This window comes from Urocampus carinirostris, chromosome 5, assembly GCF_059441175.1.
Source record: "Urocampus carinirostris isolate Australia breed hairy pipefish chromosome 5, RoL_Ucar_1.0, whole genome shotgun sequence".
NCBI lineage: Eukaryota > Metazoa > Chordata > Actinopteri > Syngnathiformes > Syngnathidae > Urocampus > Urocampus carinirostris.
Window position 1 is genome coordinate 32,778,232 of NC_142353.1, and position 25,739 is coordinate 32,803,970.

The window sequence follows — 25,739 nt, forward strand, 5'->3', positions numbered from 1 at the left end:
GCAAGCTTTCTCTCCTGGCTTTGATCTCCGGCAAAACTAACATAAAATGCGACAGAAACAAAATGAAAATAAATCCAAACAGCTTGCCAATATCATTTTTGCTGTTCCATGAATTCCGTTACTCCCCAAGCCTGCACAAAATTTAGTAATTTTATTCATATTTAGTTTTGTTTGTCTTTTATTAGCATATTTGGTATTGGAGTAATCCAAAAGTAATTGAAAGTAATCAAGTAAAAGTAAACCTTTCCAACCCTGTCTGTAGTATGTAATAGTATGTGGTCCGTGCAGACCTTTGAGACTTCTTGTGATTAAGGGCCTCACAAATAAACATGACTTAACTTGAAAAGTAGGTTTTGCGAAAATATTGGCTTTCTGTTATCTCAGCTCAGCCAATGGACTCCAGAAGTTTCCTAACGACTTCTGAATCATCCAATATCTACATACACGACTAACAATGAGAGAATGTATCAAGTCTCAGTTAAAATGCACCTGGGATATTAAGTTTATCATACTTGTATCATCAGTGTTCTGGCCACCAAGCACATTAGGCTTGAGGAAAGGCGGTGGGGGTGGGTGCTGGACTACTGGTGATCCCAAGAGCCTCGAAGAAATCCACTGGTTCGAGAGCTTTCTCCATTCAGGAATCAGTCCGGTGGAATGCTGTGCCCTCTTAAGATTCTGCCACCTGTAGAACTGTTTAAATCTAGGCTTAAAACACACTTATAGCTTATGAATGAGCTATATTTCATGTTGATAATATCGGTGTATTGTTTGTTAATGCTACATTCATGGCAGCCTGGTCATCCTGGAAGGGGGGGGTACCTGATGTGCGGTCCTTTCTCAAGGTTTCTTCATTTCCTCAAGCTGAGGTTTTGAGTTTTTCCTTGCCCTCATGTAGGTTTTAGATCAAGGGATGGTGTTCTAGTAGTCTGTAGTCTCTGCAGCCCTTTGAGACTCCTTGTGAGTAAGGCTATACAAATTAACATGACTTGACTTGAGTACAGTTTAATTTTGAAGTTACAGACACAGACTTCAAATATTGTTGCGATGTCTAATTTTCAATGTTTTATTTGTTAGCACAATATAAAATTATGAGTACATTTGGTTTCTATTCACAAATGTGTTCCATATGATGTTGAGTCTCAGAAAATATTTATTTAAATAGTATTTTTTATTTATACGTTTAGAGCCTCAAATATTGCAATATGTCAAAAAAGTTATTAGGGGCAATCATTTTCTAAGGCATTGCCTTTTTTTTTATATATATTTTTTTTGTTCACGTTAAAAATTCGTTTACTGTGTATAAAAAATCTGTAACCTCTACTTATGCACGCATTTTTTAGAATAAATCAGTCACCATCTTAAATACAACAAAGCATTAGTTTCTTTACCGAAAACTATTCAACTTCTCAAGTTTCAGAAACTTCAGTAATTCTTCACAGAAGATAAAGAATGTATGCATGTAAAGTTATTGTTTTACTGAATTATATATATTTTTTTCTTCATGTTAAGGTGGAAAAAAATGACTATATTTGGAAAATCTGTCATTTCAAATGATAAATTACCATCACGCTCTCATTTCTCAAAACAATCCTGCTGTGACTCAAATCAAAAGGGGAAGATTCACCAAACAGATTTATCTTGCCAGTCGCAAAGTTTATTCATATGTACATAGAATCCCTCCTTGTTAAATACCCCCACCCCTCCCATTCCTTCCCTCCCTCAAGTCCCGCCCCTCCAGAAGTTGAAAGGTCATCCGTCTCGAGGAAAGAACACGCTCTACATTTTGTGCAGCATATTGCTTTTTAAGACATTTGCGAAAAAACTAAACAAAATTAAAAAATACTACACATTTTTATTCTTCTGTTCCGTCGACAGAATTTCCCCAAAAAATAAAATCTTAAAAAAAGAAATACCACATTGTCCATCAGTCTGACTACATCGCAGGTAGATGTTTTGTACTTTTTTGTCACAATTTCCGTGAAGCGCGCTAATTTTTCTTCTTTTTTGGTAGCGCGCTAGCTAGCAGAGTGAAGGACAGTGTGATACGTACGGCACTCGAGGAAAAACTCAGGTGTTGAAGTCACGAGGCATGCAAGTTAAACGTGAGAAACCGGCAAGTCCTTATTCAGTCAGCTGTGGGGGGGGGTGTCCTTTCTCTTGTGCAATTTTTCTTTTTTGTACAGACAGATTCGAGTCAACTCCACTGGTCTTTTTTTCCGTCTCGGTGAAGTCCGGTCCATTTGGAAGCACGGGGGGTTATACACGCGGGGAGTATTTGGGGTTACTTGGCACCTCGGTGAAAGATTTAAGCTCGTAAGGGATCCCCGTGTCCACTTCCACGGGCTTGCGGGAGAATAGCAGCCGAATATCGTTGTGCAAGTAGATCTTCCCAGATTTGGAACTGTGGAATCTGAGTTGGAGAGAAGAAAAAAACGGATTTTATTACGAACAAATAGTCTACGTTAATTTTAAGCAGGACATGTTCTCATTGACCGACTTATAGAAAGGTACAGAAGTCTAGAGCCTTAACTCTGAAAAGGCCAAAATGTTAGTTATTGGTCCACCTAAATGCCGTGACTTGTTCTCAAAAACTGCTCTGAACATTGATAAATGTAATATCACCCAGAGTGACTCAGTCAAAAATTTAGGTGTCATATTTGACCCCGATCTGTCCTTTAAACACACATAAAGAATATTACTAGAACAGCTTTTTTCCATCTTTGCAACATTGCTAAAATTCACCCTATGCTGTCTCGGTCGGATGCGGAGATTATAATTCACGCGTTTGTTACCTCCCGTCTCGATTACTGTAATGCACTACTCTCCGGTCTCCCAAAGTCCAAAATCAAGAGCCTTCAGCAGGTACAAAATGCTGCAGCGAGGCTTTTAACTAAGACAAGAAAGTTTGATCACATTACCCCGATTTAAGCTACCCTAAATTGGCTCCCTGTTATATTAAAATGTGATTTCAAGGTTCTGTTGGTAATTTACAAAATCATGCATGGACTCGCTCCCTCATATCTTTGAGATATAATTTCCCCCCTATGTTCCAGTCCGGAGCCTTCGCTCTGAAAATGCTGGTCTACTAGTGATCCCAAGAGCCAAGAAGAGATCCGCAGGTTCGAGAGTGTTCTCCATTAGGGCCCGGTGCTGTGTAATGCTCTTCCCCCTGAGATTCGATCTGCAACCTCAATGGAAATGTTTAAATCTAAGTTTAAAACACACTACTATTCTATAGCCAGGGTTGGGTAGGGTTACTTTAACTTGATTACTTTCAATTACTTTTGGATTAGTCCAATACCAAATATGCTGATAAAAGACAAAAGAAACTAAATACGAATGAAATTACTAAATTGTGTGCAGGCTTGGGGAGTAACGGAATACGTGGAACGGTAAAAATGATGTCGGCAAGCTGTTTGGATTTATTTTCATTTTGTTTCTGTCGCATTTTATGTTAGTTTTGCCGGAGATCAAAGAGATCAAAGCCAGGAGAGAAAGCTTACCGCGTGTTGTGAGTCATGATTTTATTCATATTTAGTTTCTTTTGTCTTTTATCTTTTATTAGCATATTTGGTATTGGAGTAATCCAAAAGTAATTGAAAGTAATCCAGTTAAAGTAACCCTACCCAACCCTGTCTATAGCATATGAATAACCTATATTGTTGACAATATCTATGTATTATTTGCCCTCATATAGGTTTTAGATCAGGGGACGGTGTCATAATAGTCTGTTGGTATGCAATAATCCGTGGTCTGTACAGCCCTTTGAGACTCTTTGTGATTAAGAGCAATACAAATAAACATGACTTGACTTCATATATATATATATATATACTATAGTCATCGTGTTTACCTGAGATGTATTAGGTAGCAGAGAATCTTCCTGCCGTCGAGCACCGAAGCTAGTTTCTTGCCGTCTCCCTGGTCCTCGACAGGCATTAGGAAGATGCGGTGGCGCAGGAAGGTCATGTGATTGCTTGGCATGTCGTCAAAGTTGTACGTCACCAGGAACATCTTCACCACAGTTTTGTTGGGATTAAATAAGGTCTGGAAGAAAAATATTAACACAATAGTGTCACTTTGGAGGGGAATGAAATACTTTTGATTAACACAATCAGTGCCATTGACGGCTATAGACGTGATACCACTACTCGTTCAGTGACAGACATTTCTCTCCAATTTTTGCCATTCTGACTAGTTTTTGATGGTCTACAGAAAATTTTGTTCTCTTACAATATGTCACAAAATTGAGTACACCCCTCACATTTCTGCAGAGATTTTATCATTATGTTTAGTCGAACAACACTAAAGAAACATTGCTTTGACACAATGAAAGCTTATATAGCAGTGGTAATTTATTTTTCCACTCCCAAAAACTTAAATTGTAGCTATTAGTAGCTAAACTCCTCGAAACAAAAGTGAGTACACTCTAAAGTAAAAGTTGTTAAAGTTCAATATTTTGTGTGGCCACCATGATTTTGCAGAACCAATTTAATCCTCCTGGCCATGGATCTCACCAAAGCCTCACAAATTGCCACTGAAATGTTCTTCCACCTCCTCCATGACAACATGACTTGGGTGATATTTAAGACCTTGTGCTTCTCCACCTTCCGTTCTAGGATGCCCCAAAGATGTTCTATTGTATTTAGATCTGGAGACATGCTTGGCCAGTCCACCCCTTCAACCCCTCTCGAAAAGCCTTGGTCATTTTAAAAGTGTATTTGGGGTCATTGTCAGGCTGGAACATTGCCCTGTGGCCCAGTTTCTGGAGGGAGGGGATCATACCTTGCTTGAGTATTTCACAGTTCATCCTTGAGGTTTTGTTTCCCTTAATAAGTTGTAACATGCAGCCCCAAACCATGACATTCCCGACAACATGCTTGTCTTTAGGCAGGACACAAACATGTTTAAACTCCTCACTTGGCTATCTCCACACATGCTTCACACAGTCTGAGCTAAATAATTTAATCTTTGTCTCATCAAACCAGAGGATATGTATCCAGTAAGTCATGGCCTTTGTTTACATACTTTTACAATTTGTTTAGTGTTCTATTAAACATTCTAATGAAATGGGCAGGAATGCGAGGAGTGTACATACTTTTGTGACCTACTGTATATAGGCTTTGGCATACATTTCAAAAGAAAGCTTGAACGCTCATCTTTCACCACATTTCTTAAAATCACTCGTTTCAAAGAAAACCTTGGAGAAAGAATGTGTTTGTGAAAGGAAGCATTTCAAGCAGAACTTAAATTTCAGTGTTTTTTGTTTTCCATGTGTGATACCTCTGATGTCTAAACAAAGCTTTCTATAAACACAAGGGAAATTTTCTGGCAAAATAACAACCTATTGCAAAAACACGTAACTGATGCGTGAAGAATCCATGATTTTTCTAAAACGTTTCTGCGCCCCGTGTTTTTAATAGTATGAATACCCAATTTCGGACACTCGGAGGCCTTCAACATACTCTTAATTACTGGATACAGGAAGCAACATGAAGAAGTGGGCGCTCCCTCTATGTGTGAACAAAGATCCGATCAAAGCCACTCCTGCCATCTAACGGTGACTTATCATCCTGAAATCATTCCCAGAGGCTTTATACTTACTGGTCAACTCGCAAAAGCCTTCATTATAGTTTTTTCTGTCAACAAAAGCACAACAACCTATTTCTATGTTTTGGCACTCAGTGACAATGCTTCTGAAAACACATTCTTACGTTGCAGCACTGAGTGAGTTAAGGCCTCTAGTTACAAGTTCTGTAAGAGGAGAACCTTTCACCTTTAACTTTCACCTGGTAATGCTTTGTATTTAAAATAATAACATACATTTTCTTAGTAATGTGGACTATAATGCAAACCTTTATTACAAAGTTATTGATTAAAAACACCATGCAACAACGCCGCATATCTCACACAAATATCTAATATCTAACACAAATACTGGAGAAACACATGTAGAGAGACAATTCAACAGTAGCCACAGACATATAATGTTCTTTTGTAGAATACAGACCTATCTCATAATTTAGTAAATTGATTTATTTCTTTTTTTTCTGTGCAGTGTGTGTTCTAAGAAAGTCAAACTTACCACTTGAATGGTCCCTGCTTTTGGTATGCTGTATCCTTTCTTTCCAAGCTGCTCCAGGGATATCAAACCCTGCATGACACAAACAAAGGAGGCCATCTGTAGTATACATCCATAATATTATCACAAGTGATTGACTCACTTAGAACGTGAACATATCGGCGCTTTTTCTAAAATTAAGAATAGGAACGAGTCATTGCTTTGTTTGTGATATTTAAAACAAAATATGTATCTGATAAAACATGGTAGTATTTTTCAGACGCTCCCGTACTTACGACCATTCGACTTACGAAAATCGGTAGATACGAACATTTTTTGTCTAAAACATTGCTGTAAGTTAGATTTTGCTACTTGTGTGTGGTGCTGTGAGAGGTCACCCAGCATCCACCCCAAAGAAGAAATCTGCTTCCTCTTCCTAGTTTGTGTGTAAACATTCTATACTCTATCTCCTGTACAGAAACTCTTTTTAAAGAACATTTTTACTGTTTAAAATCTCATACATCCATTTAATATGGTTAGTGTCAAGAAGAGGCCAGCCGTTTTTTTTTTAAATGAAAGTGGAGTAAGAAAGCTTGATGCGGTTGAAAAAATGGTTGGATCGCTTTTTTCTGTCCACTTTCTACCACAGAGGAGGAAGTTAGTACAAAACAATACAGGTTACCGTGTTTTCCGCACTATAAGGCGCACCGGGTTCTAGGGCGCACCCCCAAAAAATGGTTTCTGGTCCTATATTTTCCATACATAAGGCGCACCGGATTATAAGGCGGTACAATGGGAACGTCGACCAAACGGTCAGATAGTTCAGTCAAGTTATTACCCCCTTAACATTCCGAAAGCTTGCAAAGAAGCAAATACGTGTCTCGGACATGTACGGAAACAGTGTCTGTACGATGTCACCAATCACTCAAATGCATCGTTCCAAATACCATTCGGAAGGTTAAAGTCTTGGGATTCAAGAAATGCCAAACATTTCTTAGTTTCCATTTTATTTTTTGCTGGCAACTGTGTGGACAGCAAAGTAAGAATTTTATTGTGCAGGGAAACAGGGTTCTTTACTGTGCATATGACGATAAACACTTTGAATTGAATTTAGTTTAAAAATAGACTCATCACAGAAACATCAAGATCGTTCTAAAACAAGATACCGGGAAAATGTAAAACCGCATAGCTCACCTAAGTTTTCTTGCAGCCATCACGTTTAATAATGATACGTAACTATGGTCTTCTTACAACCGTTTGTGTAGTAAATCCCAGAGAGTAAAATATTTACAAATACAGAATAGTACAAAAAAATTTCTCTATGCCATAGTGCAACCCAACGTGTGATTCACATTCATCTTTTTCGGCCTATTACAGGCTTTGTTTCGCCCCTCCGAATAACTTTAGCCAATAGTGACCGATTCAAATGATGATTGACACATTGGTTAGGAAATGAAACGCCGGTATATAAATCCCAGCATACACTGCGGACTACTCCGCCTTCGGGGTAAAATCTAGTCGGCGGCTGCTTGCCTTAGACTTTGCGACTTAATATTGATCCATATATAAGGCGCACTGTATTATAAGGCGCATGGTGAGCTTTTGAAAAAAATAAAGGCTTTTAGGTGCGCCTTATAGTGCAGAAAATACGGTAAATGTATTCATTCATTTGTTATGCAATCCTGGCTTTTATTGTATTTTTTATTCCATGCGCCTTATAGTCCAGTGCGTCACGCAAAATATATCACAATGAATGAAATTTCGACTGACCAGGAAGGGCGAGGGTGCGCTTTGCTCGGAAATGTCGTAGTATGTCACCTGCACGGGCAAGGTGACGTGCTGAGGGCAATAGGAACCGCTAGCACCAATCTCCGCCGTGAAACCTTCGATGCGGCCCGAAGGTGGGAAGCGACCCTTGAGCATGGACTCCTGAGAAGACAAACTCGAAACGTTAGCATGATAGTACAATGTTTAAGGTAGCATTAAGTACAGTTGTACCTCTTCATACGAGCTTAATTCGTTCCAGGATCAAGGGCTATACAAATAAATGTGACTTGACTTGACTGACTTGTATTTAAACGGAGACTTAATGACACCCTGGTACACACTGTCATTGTTAGTCATTTAGGTCAACATGGGATCATTCAAAAGTCATCAGGGAACTTCTGGAGTCAGTTGGTTGAGCAAAGAGAACAGGGGGCCAATATCAAAGTACCTGCAAGCAGGTTGACTGGGATCGTCCATAATTTTTAGTGTCCGTTTTCTAGTTCGATTGATTTACTTTTTGCAGGGACGGGAGGCCAGTACCTATTATTTCCTCTGCCGTCCTCACTACTGATTCCATTTTTGACAATTCTTTCTGATTGACGCGACCAAACCAAACTGTGATTGACCTAGTTAAAACGGATTCAATGATAGCACGATAAAAATTGACTAGAATGGATTGACGGACTCCGAATGATTTGAGTTGACGAAGGAAGTAGAGCCTTTGTCTGGCTGACTTTAGAATATCAGTAGCATTGACAGTCCATGTGAGGTCAGCTGACAAGTGAGTACCCAGAAACTTGAATGAATGGACCAGTTCCACCTCACTACCATTAATTGACAGTGGCACATGCGGGGGGCTTAGTACGGAAATCTATTATCATCTCCTTAGTTTTACCTACATTTAATAACAGATTACTCTCATGACACCAGGTGGAAAGTGAATCAATTTCTGCTCAGTATTCAGTTTCGTCTCCATTTGAAATAAAACCAGTAACCGTGGTGTCGTCTGCATACTGTCTCATGTTAATTTTCAGAAAATGTTAGATTTTCTATCCTAAAATGTGGATATATGAAACACAATTATGGGGGAACACTTTCGCAAGCTACTGTAGTTGCCGCATTGTGTTTGTAAGGCTTATTGTTGCTTAATAATTGCAACCGTTAATATAGGGAGCAATTGTCTGACAGGTATAAGATTGAGAGACTGTTGATGAGATATACACTTACAATTAAAGTTACTGTAACTTTAAATTAACGTACACAAAAAAAATCCCTACAGCACAATAAAAAAATTTTTTACAAGCGGAAACCTGATGCTGACTGTAAGCGGTCTCTCGTGGTAGCCTCTGGGACTGCTCGTGACAGCGAGCAAGATATTGTTGCAAATATAAGGAAGTAACATTGTATTAAGGTTCATTTTGTATTTTAAAAGCTTTGTTTGATACCTCAAAGTTTCCCAAAAGTGATCTGCTGATGGAAGAAGAGGGCCAGCTCGATTGGGTTAAAGTTCTGCTATCCGTGTGTCTTCCGCTGCGAAGCTGCCGGCTGAAAGAAAAACGATAAAAACGAAAGAGCAAAATTTTAGTACACGCAAAAAAACATGTTGGATTTACCCAATAAGATGAATTTTACAAATAGTGTAAAAGCTTTGACAAGATAGCTGTAATATGTACCTAAACAGATATCATACATATCTCTTGATCTAATTGAGTACAATATATATAGTACAAGTATATCTATATTGCAGTTTTCAAAGGGAAAGTGTGTATTGTTTGACCACTAGATGTTGCTGTATTATGTATTGCAGCCAAAAACGAGTGCCAATTTTTTTTTTTTCGTGGGCATAAGACTATCATAATCCTAATTCTTGACGCAATAAAGGCCTTCTGTTCTATCTTATTCTTACTCAAAAAATTTCATACTTTTCCCCAAATCGTTTATGATCGTTAATTTAGCATCAAAACACTCTTTCCAATACAAAGATCAATTTATATAATATTTTATTCACTGAATTGATTGTTATTTAAGTCTCGTGTATTTTTTACAAGCAGAAAAAAAATCTTCAGTTTTGATAACCTAATTAATAAAGGGCAGCAGTAAGTCAGGAGGTAAAGCGCTCGTCTTGTGATAAAAAAGTCACAGGTTCGATTCCTTCCTCCTACGTGTTAAGTGTCCTTGGGCAAGACACTGAATCCCTAATGCCCCCGATAAGCAGGTAGTTTCCTTAAATGGCTGACACTGCTATCGGTGTGTGGATGGGTAAGTGCGAAGCACATTGTAAAGCACTTTTGAAGGACTTGAAAAACGCTATATAAATGCAGACCATTTACATTTATCTTTTTTATCTTGAAAAGTTTCGGGTAAGTATCTCGGACGATTGGCGCAAGGTAAGTGCCGCGCACAATTGTTTTTAATAATAATAATAATAATTTCCTTGTATTGTCATTTACAGTCGGAAGCTGCTGCCGATCGTTGTTGAAGGATATCCCCTCCCACGGCTGCTAGGACGCTCTTGGCATCCGACGCTTACAAGTAAGTATGGGTTGCTGTAAAGGTTGCTCCCGTGTCCGTAGGCAGGTTGCCCTTCTAGAGGGACGTGTCCGTGAGCTAGAGCAGTTTAAACGGAAAATGTTAGGTGCCTCGGACACCACTGCTAGCGTGGGTTGTAGCGAACCTGCTAGTCCGGTTAGCATTAGCCCTAAACGGCATGCTAATCGCGGTGAGCCAATTCAGACGCATAACAAGTTCAGCCCCCTAGCTAGTCCCACTCCACCCCGGTCTACTGGCTCCCGCACCCTAGTTATAGGTGACTCCATCACCCGTAACATAAAGCTTAGCACCCCAGCCACGGTTATGTGTATTTCTGGGGCCAGAGCACCCGACATTGAGGCTAATTTGAGGGAGCTGACGAGCAAACCTAAACACCAGGACAGGGCTAGCTACACCGATATAGTCATTCACGTCGGCTCCAATGATACTAGAATGAGACAATCTGAGATTACAAAGAAAAATATTGCTAGGACCTGTAATCTCGCCAGAAAGATGAGTCGGCATCGAGTAATTGTCTCTGGCCCACTGCCTGCGAGAGGCAATGATGAGAGGTTTAGCAGACTAGTCTCGCTAAACCGATGGCTGGCAAGTTTTTGCAATCAGAAGGGATTTAGGTTTGTGGATAACTGGCCTGCTTTCTGGGGCCGACCTGACCTGCTGAGGAGAGACGGCCTTCACCCTAACTGGGAAGGTGCTCTCACTCTTTCTAAAAATATAGATTACTGTTTAAGCCTTCCATGACAGGATACACTAGTGCAGGCCAGGTCACAGGTGATTAGTGAACCTGTTACCATGGGTGTGGAGTCTGTAACGCTAGAGCTAACTAGCGCTATGCTAGATTCATGCAATTCACATAGTTTTTGTAGTTTAGAGTGTTCTACTGACTGCACCATACACCCTGATTTATACTATTCTATAGCATCTTCTTCTGTGCCTCTTACCTCTGTTTCTCCCTTGTTAGGTGAGGAGGGAGAAGAAATAACATTATTTTCTACCAATAGTCATCCTGCTACTCCACCGGTCAACAATATTCCTGTGGTATGGAATTCGGGCCGCATCTGCCGTCATGCAAGGCACAAGACCCGGGACCGGCAGTCGAATCCTGTGGTGGTTACCACTAAGGTGCAAAACTCGCGAAAGGTTTCAGCTCAGTCCACAGTGCTGAAGCTTGGCCTTCTTAATATTAGATCACTAGCCTCCAAAGCTTTACTTGTTAATGACCTTATTAATGAACACAATCTTAACCTTATTGGCCTTTGTGAGACCTGGTTGAAACCAAATGAGTTTGTAGTGTTAAATGAGGCTTCTCCCCCTAACTTTGTGAGTGCGCACTTGGCACGACCATGCAAAAAAGGTGGAGGTGTTGCTCTTATATCGGAAAATAGGTTGAAATTTACTTCTAATACCCCTACTAGTTTTAAAACGTTTGAAGCACTTGTTATGAGGTCCTTAATGTCAACACCAATTTATGTAGTTGTTGTGTATCGCCCACCTGGACCATACTCAAATTTTTTGGAAGAATTTTCTGATTTGTTAACAGACTTAGTTACGTATGCGGATAATGTTGTAATTATTGGTGATTTTAATGTTCACATAAACTCCCCATCAAATTCACTTGCAATTGCATTTAAGTCACTGATGGATACATTTGGTTTCAATCAAATAGTTGATGTGCCAACTCATAAAGATGGGAACACTCTAGATCTTGTCCTGACCCGTGGCGTAGTAGCCTCAAATGTTACAGTGTTACCGTATCCTAATGCCATCTCTGATCACTATTTTGTTAAATGTGAGGTGTTGTTTAATGTTTACTGTGATAAGGAAAATATAGGCTTTAGCAGTCGCAATATCCGCCCTAAAACGGTGTTAGCCTTAAAAGAATTATTACCTACGGTAACTGCAGCCTTCCCTTCGTACACTGGGTCTGTTGACTCACTTACAAACAACTTCAATACTGCTTTGGTAAATGTTCTTGATTCTGTGGCGCCCCTAAAGTATAAATTCCGACCCAAGAAGAATACACCTTGGTTTACTGAAGAAACTAGGTTACTCAAACAAAGTTGCAGAAAAATTGAACGAAAATGGCGCACTACTAAGCTGGAGGTTTTTCGACTGGCCTGGTGTGACAGTTTGCTGAAATATAAAGTAGCTCTTGCCTCAGCTAAAGCTTCGTATTTCTCTAAGATTATTGTTGAACATAAGAATAATCCAAAATTTTTATTTGACACAGTGGCGAAACTTACCAGACAACAACTTAACCCAAATGGTTGCACTCATTCTGCTAATGACATTATGGAATTTTTTAATAAAAAGATTCAACTAATCAGGAATGAAATTTTAAAAGAACGCTCTGTTTCCTCCTCCTATATCAAAGATGTGGAGGTGCTAGGTATGGACTGTGTCAGCGGTTGTTTAGAAACATTCTCCAGTTTCAATGAATTGTCCCTTGATAATCTAACACAGATGGTCAGTAGAGCCAAACAAACTACGTGCCTGCTTGATCCGTTTCCAGCTTCACTGGTGAAGGATCTGTTTGAGATCTTAGGACCATCAGTTTTAAATATTATTAATATATCGCTATCCTCGGGTATTGTTCCTGTAGCCTTCAAGTCTGCCGTCATTAAACCCACGCTTAAGCGACCTAACCTTGACCCAGAAAGCCTAGGTAATTATAGGCCAGTGTCAAATCTGCCATTTCTTGCGAAATTACTTGAAAAGGTCGTTGCACAGCAGCTAAATGACTTCATGTCAGAAAATAACCTTTTTGAAACTGTCCAGTCAGCATTTAGAGCAAATCATTCTACTGAGACAGCCCTTGCAAAAGTAACCAATGATCTCCTTTTAACAATAGATTCTGGTGCCTCATCAATGTTACTGCTGCTGGATCTCAGCGCTGCTTTTGATACGGTCGACCACAACATATTATTGATTCGCCTAGAACGCATTGGTATCTCAGGAACTGTACTCTCGTGGTTTAGGTCCTACCTGTCAAACAGGATGCAATGTGTTAACTATGGCAATATGACCTCTAAACAATCTAATGTCCCTTGTGGTGTTCCTCAAGGCTCTGTACTTGGCCCCCTTCTTTTTAGTATTTATATGATCCCGCTTGGTGACATTATCCGCAAGTATAATATTAGTTTCCATTGCTATGCAGATGACACTCAACTGTATGTGCCACTGGAAAAAACTGGACATTTAAGTTTTAGAAATCTGGAGGATTGCCTTACTGAGATTCAAAGATGGATGTCAAATAATTTTTTACGCCTTAACCGAGAAAAAACTGAAATGTTGATTATTGGTCCAGCTCACTGTCGTCATTTGTTTTCAAACATTACCCTGAACCTAGACAAATGTAATATCACCCATAGTGACTCGGTCAAAAATCTAGGTGTTATATTTGATCCTAATCTGTCGTTTCAGTTACATGTGAAAAATATTACTAGAATAGCTTTCTACCACCTCCGTAATATTGCGAAGATTCGTTCAATGCTGTCCCAATCAGATGCAGAGATTTTAATTCATGCGTTTATTACTTCTCGGCTTGATTACTGTAATGTATTGCTTTCTGGTCTCCCGATGTCTAGCATTAAAAGTTTGCAGCTGGTTCAGAATGCGGCAGCTAGACTTTTGACTAAGACTAAAAAGTTTGAGCATATTACACCTGTATTGGCCAACTTGCACTGGCTCCCAGTCCACTTAAGATGTGACTTTAAGGTTCTCTTATTAACATATAAATGTTTGCATGGGCTTGCACCCTCTTATCTCTCTGATTTGATTTCCCCCTATGTTCCTGCACGGAGTCTGCGCTCGGAAAATGCCGGTCTACTTGTGATTCCGAGAGCCAAGAAGTCTGCGGGCTCGAGAGCGTTCTCCATCCGGGCCCCGGTGTTGTGGAATGCCCTGCCTCTGGAGATAAGATCTGCAACCTCAACGGAAGTTTTTAAATTGAGGCTTAAGACACACTTTTATTCCAAAGCATATGATTGATGCCCACCTCGTATTCTGTTTTGTCCTGTCTTTTTCTGAGGCCTGCCTGGCTGATACGAAGGAGAAGGATGATTTGGGATGGGTCAGCGGACCGGGGTCTGACCTGCAGCATGTCAACCCCTGCATTTACCAGCTGGCGTCGTCGTTGATGTCATGCTCTTTCCGGACATTTTCAACATCTTACCTAGTGTTTACTATTCTGTGTACAGTAATGCTAATTGTAATTCACCCTGTTCAATCCTGGAAGGGGGATTACCACATGTGAGGTCCTTTCTCAAGGTTTCTCTTTTCTCCTCACACTGAGGTTTTTGAGTTTTTCCTTGCCCGCATGCTGGTTTGCTAGTTTAAGATCAGGTAATTGTGTAATTTTGTAACTGTAATCCTGTGCAGTCCTTTGAGACATTTTTGTGATTAAGGGCTATATAAATAAATTTGACTTGACTTGACTTGATTTAAAATTATAATGTGATTATTAGATTTTTTTTCAATCACAGGCAGTGCTTTTTTTATATTTCAAAATAACCTTTTAAACTCGTATTTTCTTTTCAAGCTTTACAAAAGGGGAAAACGTGCCAATACTGTCCAATATTTTTATTTTCAATAATTACGGTCATTGTCTTTTTGTGAAAAGCAAAAAGGACACGGATTCTAAAACAGCAAACATTATATTTTATTACTGTTATTTTGAAGGTAAAGTGTGTATTATTTGACAATTTCAAGCCGCTGTGTTGTGCAACTGAAAATGAGTGCTACAAAGCACAGGGAAAAATAAAAACAACAGAGAATCAAACTGCATTATTTATATGTTTATTCCGTTTTTAACATTGGACACCTACACATGAGATTTCATAGGCTGCCAGTTCCTTATTTTGACTATTATTGTACACTGATGTTTTTTTTAGTTTTGACTATTAAATATTTGTTGATCTTGTCCAATCATGTTGCGGTTCTTTGAGTTCCACACCCCTTAGAGATGAACTGCTTTTTGTAACCTTGAAGATTTAATACAAAGAAAATTCCTTATTGAAGGCTTCTCTCTCTGACCTCCCTGCCAGTTCAAAATCCATTGATGTCTTCTCTAGCTATTTTGAGTGTCTCCTCAAGTTTAAACTTAAAAATCATTTTCTTTAACAAATGAAATTGTTTTTAACACCAGGAGGAACCAAATAAAACACACTGTCCCTTTAAGTCTTTAGTTCCTCACCTCTTTATACGCGTTCCGCTTTTCAGTCGTCTTCCTGCCCTCGTACAGTCTGTGGCACACTACAAAAAATAATAAAAATGAAAGTTTTCCAGAGGGGTTTGTGTTAATATGAGCAATTTATGCATTTATGAAAATAGATTGTGATTCATTCAAGAATTGATTGGTTGTCATTTATTTGCTGGTGTACTTTTTTCTCAGCCAGCTTCACTCTAAGGAGGCCGTTGTGGTCACACCGCATCATACCACTGATCGTGACGTATATTCAAAGCTCTTTCTGGTCTTCCTTGTGTTCACTTACTTCCAGAACTGTTGCACTCCATTGTTTGGACTTTTGTATGTTTTCCGCGCTCACTGCAGCTGGAACAATGGATGTCCGACCTGTCAATTCTGGAGATACTCACATTGTTTTGGACTAAACTAATCTTTTTTTTTTTTTGTCTCGTGGAATGTTTTCGCAATTATCCTGTCTTATATTCACATTTTAGAACTTTTCAGCTGGGCCACAAGGCCCAATAATTGAAATCTAAATTTTGTAAATCCATTTGGTCGATCACAATTTCTGTTGAGTTTTTCCTTGCCGTCATGTAGGTTTTAGATCAGGGATGGTGAAATATTAGTCTATAGCCTGTACAGCCCTTTGAGACTTCTGGTGATTTAGCACTATATAAATAAACACGATTTGACTGACTAGTTGATTTAAAACTATAAACCTCACAGTTTGATTGAAAAATACAACCTGTGCAAAGATTGAAGAAAATATCTGATCTAAAATCCACTTTAAGTTAAAACTCAGAACTTGCAAATTGAAAAATGTATTAACAAACTATTGACTGCAGTAACTATAAGCACTAGTTTTGGATAATTCAAATGTACTATTTAAAATAGAACCCTTTTTAAAATGTCAAATAATCAAATTAATTAGATATTTAAATATTAATCATTAATTAGAAAAAGATACCTAAATTATTTTGTAACTAAAAATACAGAAGTCAATTTTAGAATTAGTTAAATATGTATTGTTTTTATATTGTCGTTACAACACTTTGTATTGTTTTTAAGTTAAAACAAATATCTTTTTCTTATTGAACTACAATTTGCATAGATTTTTCTGGTACAATAGATGAAAAATAAAACGTTTCAAGTGCTATATTTATCAACCGATGTTTTCCTTAATTTGCTACTATTTGTATGGATTTTGTTTCTAGTAAAACGAAAAAAGAATACTACTCCAAGTAAGCAAATTTTACTTCGTATGCAATTTTGCCAATTTTAAGTAAAACATTGGATGCGACAGGAATCTAAACTGGGGTTGTGGCCGTAAGAGCACCGGATACTAACCACTAGATCCACCAGTGATATAAATGACATATAAAAAGGCATTAGATATAATCTCATTATCACAATATTTGTATTCAGAGTACCAGACAGGAATGCTAAAGAATGGAGAAGTCAAAGTTGGCCTGTAAGATATAAATTAACACAAAAAGCACAACAAGGGAAACAAGTCTTTGGTGTAGCTCGGGATAAATTGAACATTGAATAAGTGCGGCCATGATTAAAATAATTTATTGATAACGTTAACTACGAGCACATTTCCAATGTTAAATTAACAAAGCATTTATTTAAAGTTTGACACTTACTATGCTTAGTTTGGCTGAGAAAAAGTTTTATTATACGTTTTTTCTTTAAATTAGGGGTGCACGTTATAGTCGAGTGCGCATTGTACACAAATAAATGAGATACTTCATCCACCACCGTGAAACTATTAATTTACTCAAATAATATACACGGTATTTGACATTAATCATCAACAAGAATAATAATGTATCAGTTTTGTGTGTAGGGGCTAACCTTAGAAGGAAGTAGGTGGTTCCAGTAAGGAGCAGCTTTAGCATCCGTGCTCCGACAGGAGCCCAGGCCAGGGGCCAGCAACGACAGCCGGCTCCTCTTAGATGTGGAGGGTCCCTCATCTTCCGAGCAGGACTCGATGGTCTCGCTGGGAGACAGCAACCTTTTCTTCGCCGGCCAGTGTCCGGTAGATGACAATCGGCGGCCGTTGCTGCTGGGGGTCTTCTCCCAGGAAGCAAGACCCTTACAGGAGGAAGCAGTTTGGGTGGCACTTCGCTCAGGTGGAGATGATTCCAGCCCCACGTCCCATTCCGTGGCCTCCCCTGGTTCTTGAAGTTCAGAGTGGTGCGGGGGGGAGAACGGACCAGGGGGGCTGGTGGGACTGGGAGGTTCGTACATATCGTACAGGTGATTACCGGGCTGACCTCCATTACTACAATTTTCGGGGCTCCCGATAGAACAGGGGGGGGTACGACCCCCGCTCGGCGTTTCGGTTCTGGCTGAGCTGCCCAGAGAAGGGTCGCACATCAGGGGGGATTTTGGAGAGAAAACATCAGGGACAGGCCTATCGTGATTGTGCTGAGTCGGACGACGGGAGGGGTTGTGGCTAGGGGACAACGGGGGCGACCGGGGTAAGCCCCCACCCTCGGAGTCTCTGTGCTCCATTTGTGTGCAAGAATAAAGAGGACCACCGGAACTCTTTACTAACCCCTTTAACACTGCTGGTAACGGAGCAGGCCCACATAGAACCCCTCCCTCTAGTAAGTCCATGTCAGAGCAGTCCGCCACATGGGGTCGCTTGTGAGTCAACTGGGGCTCCTCCAGCCCCCGTTTTACCCCCAGGCGGATGGGCCTCGGCAGGGCATCGCTATGGGTCTCCGTGGAGGTAGAAAATCCACCCAACTGTGAGAAAATGGAAAGCTGGTAGACCTTTTGATGTCTCAAGTCCTCTTGGTCAAAGTGCCTGGGGGCCCCTGGTCGGACCCCTGGATCAGGGCCTAGTGCAGGCGCCGTGGGGGGAGGCAGGTCCCCCTCCTGGGCTGGAAGCTCGAGCGGAGCTTTTTTGTGGGAGAGCTCCACGTGAATGTGCCGCATGTTTGGGAAGTAGCTCGTGCTAGTCCTTGCGAGAAAAACACGCCTCAGAAGGACGTTCCTCAGAACTCGGAGGTTCTAAAGTTCCTCAAGTGTGCCCCTCATCCAGCTCGAATTGGCGAGATGGGTCGCACAGCTCCTACAAAGAAAAAAAACACACTTTGGTAAAGCAAAATCTGATCTAGTATATCGATTTTTACACCAATAGACAACAGCAACAACATAACGAAGGTGCTCTTAGTCAAATCTGGACACTTTTTCTGCAACTAATAATAACCATGGAAACCATAACAAACAGTTTAATGTAGTCTTGCAAATCCCTGCCCCAAAAAACAGCCTGGATAGGGATGGGCATCGCCAGGTTGTACTTCAAGAACACACCACAGGAAATGGTGCCCTAGAACACTGGTGGTTGAGGGATCCATGAATTGAGAAGTGCTGTTTGGTTGCTAAATGATTTCTTTATTGGTGCTTCCTCCCACGATTAATAGCAACCCTATAAATAAAAAAAATAAAACATTTTAAAATAATTTTTATATACCGTAAATTCCGGTCTATAAGCCGCTACTTTTCCCCCAAACTTTCAACCCTGCGGCTTATTCAGTGATGCGGCCAATTTATGTAATTTTTCTAACGGCCGCCAGCAGCGCTTGAGTAAAAAAGGTAAGATTTAGACTGCAACTTCTTAACTTGTGCACAAATTAAATTAGCGTAGACATATCCTCATCATGCAAATTGCAAAAAGAAAGGCACATGACGCAACTTTCAAGCTAAACGCAATCGAGCAGTCCGATATAGAAGGAAACAGAGCCACCGCACGTAAACTTTACTTTGCGAACGTAATGCTAGCGTGTTTCTGAATAAGTGAGCGTGGGACGACGTCTATATGAGAAAGTCTCTTTCCCATACTGAAGGAAGACGACTTTGATGACGTCAGTTCTAAGGAGTAAGATGAGGACGGTTAACCGTGCTTGCTACAAGCACGGTTTGTTTTTTTAATAGAGCTGTTTACTGTATTGCGAGCGTGTTGCTAGTAGCGCTTTGCTACCCTTCACAGGCACAGATTGGGATGAAAGTTATAATATTATTATTAAAGCTTTGAAAACTCTTGGTGTACCGTCTTTCTTTGTAAATATGTGTAACCATGTATAATATGTATTTGCAACTGTATATTTTTGTAATGTATTTAGTTTAGAAACTTATTGTGATGTTTTGCACGAGCAAATGAGAAAGAAGGGGCGGGGCAAACGCGGGCTGACGGGAAGTGGAGTAAAGGTGAGACGTGTTTGTGGACGCGGCCGACAATAGTGGATATATATTTTTCCCACCCTTACCTTTGGAAATATTCACTTTTTTTCCTTGGATTACTTTCAACGGGCACCCGAACTCTGCAGGTCTGCATTAAACATTAAGTACCGGTATCATTTTCCGTACATTTTGCCGGCTGTGTTTTTTGGAATTTATTGGGTATGGGTTAATTTCGTGTTTGTATTGCGTTTTTTTCAATGTGGGCGCATGCGGCTAATATACAGTTGCGGCTTGTGTATGTACAAAATCGGTTTTCTTCCTGAAATGTGGTGGGTGCGTCTTATAATCAGGTGCGCTCAATAGTCCAGAATTTACAGTATACAGTAGGTAGGGGTGCCCAAATTTAAATATTCCACTAAAATGAATATGTCTATGGCAGTCTAGCTAAAAGAAAATCATTGACATCCATAGTAGTCAATGCCAGCTTAGCTGAAAAAGGATCCCCTACGTCTATTGCAGTCAATGCCAAACAAGCTAAAAATTGATCCTTTACGTTTCTAACCTGTGAATGGCAACCAAGCTCGATATAATCTTTGATATTGATAAACGTTTATGGTTAAAATACGTTTTTTCTTTAAATCTAACGCTTTGGTGGACCTAAAATCAAGAAACCTTTTCTTCCTTGGAAAATGATGACCTGTTGGCTCTCCAGGGTTACATTTTGACCCCTAATTTCATTCTCAAATCAACAAAAAGTTAACTTTTAATTCAACATAAATATAGAAAGTCTTGTTAAATGGAAGACAAAAAAATCTGGTCAATACAGTATTTACTGTTGAGTGGCTGAAGTTGTCTGAACTATGAATTTATTATTTAAAGGAGCTGGATAGAAAATTGAACTTTTCAACTAGCAGCCGCCATCGCCTGGCTTGTGTCATCATTGCAGCCTCCGTCCTCTTGATTATGATGCATTTGCAAGTACATGAGTTTCTCAGAACTTGAAAATAATCTTATTCTTGGAGTTTGAATTGTTGTTCTGACTCTCTTTTAAGTAAGCCTTTCTCACTTTCACCATTTGTATTATACATTAAGAAATACACTAGACGCATTAAAGAAACTAAAACAAAACACAAAAACCTACGGGGACGAGCTTGAGGTCACTTCCATGGGACTTTGTCATCTTTTTTTTAAAGGAAAAAGCTCTGTTGAATATTAAACTTCAGCTATTTGGACACGACTCTCACCACACTGCTTCACTACTCTCCAAATGGGGATCCCTACACACACTCATTCTTCTGGTACCTGTAGAAACACTAGGAAGTTGGGCTCCCTCCACGTGTGAACATAGATCTGATCAAAGCACCTCTTGTCAATATATCATACTGAAATCCTCCCCAGAAGCTTGGTACTTACTGGTGAGCAGCGCGCAACCCTTAATAATATATATATATATATATATATATATATATATATATATATATGTGTGTGTGTACCACAGCCATATCCCCCTAGTGGGAGGTGGCTAGAGTCATTTCTGACTCTTTTTGGGAGATTGATTTAGAGGAGGGGATTCCCAGCTCCCTCGCTCAACCCAACTGAGGTGTTGGGAGTCAATAGGTGACCAAGCCCCCCAATTCCAACCCCAAATGCTGAACGCCAAGCAGGGAGGCAACAGGTACCAATGTTTAAGTCTTAGGTATGACTCGGCCGAGGCTTGAACCACAACCTCCCAGTCTCGGGGCGGGCGCCATACCCCCAAGGCCACCGAGCTGGTAATAGTATTTGAAAATCAAACAAGAAAAACATATTTTTACGTTTAGGCCATAAGGGACTATGCTTTTGCAAACATATTTACATGTTATGGCATTGAATAAGTAAACAATTTCTATGGTTAATATTATGGGCAATATTATCAGTCTATCAATCAATCAATATTATGGGCTTCAACTGTGCACAAACTGGTTCACTGAAGGGAATAATACATCAAACCACTCACCTCATTGCCTGTCCTTCACTGAATCCGCCCACGCTGACACAAAGCATCTGGAAGTTGTGTCCGGAAAAAGAAATAGTATAGAAAAACAAAATCTCAACCGCCAAAGCATCTGCCAAGAAAAGAGAATCTAGATTTAAAAATTTGAGAAGAAGCAGAAGCTCAAAGTTTGTAAAGCATCTACTTACCAAAGTGATCCCTCAATGTTGCAATGGGTACTGCTTGAAGGTCCTACTGAAGTAGAGGTGAGTCGAGTGGGACTCCATCTTTGATTGGTCAACAGCCCAACGCAACCGCCTTGGTTGCCTGGGCGCAATTTACAGAATGACTTTGACATCATGACAAGGTCATAACACCAAGAATCCCTGTGGAGACAGACAATGGTTACTATTTTTAGGACTATAAGTCGCAGTTTTTCCTCATAATCTGGCCAAGGGTGTGACTCATATTCCAGAATCTTACATGTCACATCAAGTTTATTTTCATAGCCGTTGATCACAAGAAGTCTCAAAGGTCTGCACGGACTATAACAGACAACAGATTATTATGACACCATCCCCTGATCTAAAACCTACATGAGGGCAAGGAAAAACTCAAAAACCTCAACATGAGGAAAATGAAGAAACCTTAAGACCGAACTGCCCTTGAGGTAATCCCTCTTCCAGGATGACCAAGGTTGCAATTGCATCAACAAACAATGTGAAAGCATCATTCATAAGCTATAGAAGTGTGTTTTAAGCTTAGATTTAAACAGTTCCACTGAGGTTGCAGATCGAATTTCAGGAAGTAGAGCATTCCACAGCACCGGGGCCCAAATGGAGAGCGCTCTCGAACCTCAGGATCTCTTCTTGGCTCTATGGATCACTAGCAGAACAGCATTTATTCAAGGCATATGTTTTGGTGGTTGACTGAGATTTTTATAATAATAATACTTCTGATAAAATATTTGGACACCCTGATACAAGAACTTCAAAGATCAGGTCATTACATACTAAACAGCTTATAAAGCTGAATTACCGTATTTTCCAGCCTATAAATGGCACCTCAAATCCCCAACTTTGCCAGAATTTCAAAAGTGTGCCTTATTATCCAGTGTGCCTTATAGACTGGAAATACAGTAAATAAAATCAGAAATGCATGATTACAACTAAATGCTCCTAAAAATATTTTAGGGGAGAATCGATTTCTATTTTTGTGAAACCAGATTTAATAATTATGTCTTTTAAAATACTTTTCTTGTTGATCTCCTGCCTTTTTTTAAATGTAAACCTTATCCCACTGTAGTTTTAATTTCATGCACCTTTTTGGCCCGCACGCCTTAAATGCAAAACATTTTCACAAAGAAATATTTTCAAAGGTGTGCCTTATAGTCCAAAATATACGATAAATTGATCCAAGTAATGGATTGTTACATTATTATCCAATTTTAAGTTGTTTGACTTGTGTTCTAGAATTGGCACCGCCCGTGAGGCGCCAGCTGCGGCTCATTGATAGATTGGCTTTCCGTCTATTTAAGCTCAGTGCTCTCACTCTTCGTTTGTCGGAGTCAAATAACCTCTGCCCCGCAAGACGTGGGTTTTGACTCGGTCCTATTTCCTGTCCAGTATTGTTCCAGTTTATTTTTACTCTTGTTTAATATCGGTTTCCAGTGTCGTTCCCGTCTATTTTTGTCCTGTTTATTATTCTTTCCAGTTTTCATTCCCGTCTAGTTTAATATCCTGTTTCATTATCATTCCTGTCTGCCGCGTCCTGTCCGGTATGGACCCTATCTGTCCGATATCTACTCGGGCAATTGGTATCGATCTCGTCGGCCTCTGGCTTCCTATCATTTCACGCCAGACTGCTGCCTAACATGTCCAAATCCCCATTTCCCGTAAAATAAAAGGCTTGTGTGAGAAACATCACGCGTTTGGGTCCTGATCCTGTTCTGGTTCATGACAATAAATCTATTTTTTGAATGTTATATTGGTTAAAAAAAAAAAAAAAAAAAAAACTACAATTTTTGGTCTACAGTCTAAGGAGGACCAACAAGATGTGGGAAATACATAATTTTAATTACCCATTTAAATTCTTTGTTCTTCAGCCTCAACCTTGGCTAACAACAGCAAGGAGGAAAACTAGAAGCGCTTATCAGAAGTTGATCAGTGCTTCTAAACGAGAAGGTAAAAAGATGAATCCCAGTAAGGCAAGCCTGACCCACTTGGACCAGAACTTGGGAATGTACCAGGGGGGATGTCACAGTGAAATGTTGCTGTGGCAACATGTAGCCCAAGGATAACGCTTCCTTTGTACTTGACCACAAAGAGGAAGAAGAAAAGCGGAGGGAGCTGCTGAGGTGTCGGTGTTGGGGGGTAATGTGACTGGAACTAGAATTCCACAAGAAAAAATATTTACCAATATCAGTAAAAATGTTTCACCGTCTTTGTGGAAATTTGGAGGCCTGCCTAACTGAGATAGAATAGATGGATGTCACTTAACTTCTTGCGCCTCAACCCAAGAAAACTGAAATGTTAATTATTGGTCACGCTCAACATTGTGACTTGCTCTCCGACACTGCTCTGAACCTTGACAAATTTAATATCAACCAGAGTGACTCGGTCAAAAACATTTGGTGTCACTTTTGACCCTAATCCGTTTCGGTTACAAGTTAAAAATATTACTAGAATAGATTAATTTTTGCAAGACTTCAAAAATTCGCCCTACACTGCCCCAGACCGATGCTGAGATTATAATTCATGCCTTCGTTTCCTTCTAACTTTAATGTACTACTATCTGGTCTCCTGATGTCTAGCATCAAAAGTTTGCAGCTGGTACAAAATGCAGCAGTGAGGCTTTTAACTCGGACAAGAAAGTTTGATCACATTACCCTGATGTTAGCCAACCTGCAATGGCTCCCTGTTAGCTTTAGATGTGATTTTAAATTTCTGTTGGTATTATACAAAGCTTTATGGACTTGTCCACTCATATATTTGATTTAATTCCCCCCTATGTTACTGCTCGGAAACAGTTGGTCTTCTCGTGATCCCAAGAGCCAAGAAGAAATCCGAAGGTTCGAGAGCGTTTTCTATTTGGGCCCCGGTGTTTTGGAATTCTCTGCTCTCTGAGGGTTGGTCTGCAACCTCAGTGGAATTGTTTAAATCTAGGCTTAAAACACAGTTATATTCAATAGTTTATGCAGTTGTTCAATCACATGTTTTGTTGAGGGGTGTCCCTTTCTTATAGCTGGGCATAAGCAACTATTAATGTAGAATTTACCATGCCATCTCACTATGGACTTCTTCTCTGGTGACTCCTTTCCGAATTTTCTGCCAAATGCACTTTGAACAAAAGTCTGTGATTTGTTTTTTGAAAAATTCAAGCACACACCTTTTTCTGGTTGAGTGAATGGCATTAATGGGTTTGAAGAAAAATGAAAAATCAAATAGACTTACAAAAAAAACTTATTGTAGCTGGAAAATGCCACTACTTTTATCTAACTACCATTCATATTTAATGCTATATGAAAGCCTAAAATCTGGCCAAAATCTTTTCAACACCCTGTATACTGTCTAAAAAAAGACAAACCCCAAAATGTTTTTAAGGGCTAAAAACAATGACACATCAAAGACAAACTAGTTTAGTTTGTGAAGAACTTAAGCAAAACTATGACTTTCAAAAATCGGTCTGCGTTTAGCGTGAATTTCCGCTTACCAAGCCACTAGCCGCAGTAGCTAAGGCATTGCATTGCTGCCTAGCTTAGCATCAGCCGATAGCATCACATTTTTGCCACGAGGAGGTTCCAAATAGTGATCTTTAATTACAGTAATGGCACACCTAATTAAAACTGATCTTTTTAGTGCAGTGTGACTTATAGTTGGGAAAGTACGGTACTTGAAATGTGACTGTTAAAACTGCTCTAGTGCAATCCAGAGAACAAAAGGTGATAAAACATAATTATCAGGTGCCCACATCGGAGCATGAATATGACAATATTTTCCCGTGTT

The 25,739-nt window shown here is 39.7% G+C and overlaps 1 protein-coding gene across 3 annotated transcripts in view; it reads right to left on the reverse strand.

Moving 5' to 3' along the window:
* Positions 1–1,738: 1,738 nt before the first annotated feature.
* atosb (atos homolog b) overlaps positions 1,739–25,739 on the reverse strand; it is a 63,087-nt gene continuing 39,086 nt past the window's right edge. For all 3 annotated transcript variants that reach the window (XM_088336471.1, XM_088336469.1, XM_088336470.1), the window contains 9 exons: positions 21,945–22,121; positions 21,760–21,868; positions 17,427–18,654; positions 15,576–15,634; positions 9,277–9,376; positions 7,835–7,993; positions 6,089–6,157; positions 3,857–4,050; positions 1,739–2,413 (listed from right to left, as the gene is read on the reverse strand). In XM_088336471.1, coding sequence (XP_088192597.1) covers positions 2,260–2,413; positions 3,857–4,050; positions 6,089–6,157; positions 7,835–7,993; positions 9,277–9,376; positions 15,576–15,634; positions 17,427–18,518 — 1,827 coding nt within the window. In that variant the 5' untranslated portion in view covers positions 18,519–18,654; positions 21,760–21,868; positions 21,945–22,121 and the 3' untranslated portion in view covers positions 1,739–2,259. The remainder of the gene's footprint in view (positions 2,414–3,856; positions 4,051–6,088; positions 6,158–7,834; positions 7,994–9,276; positions 9,377–15,575; positions 15,635–17,426; positions 18,655–21,759; positions 21,869–21,944; positions 22,122–25,739) is intronic.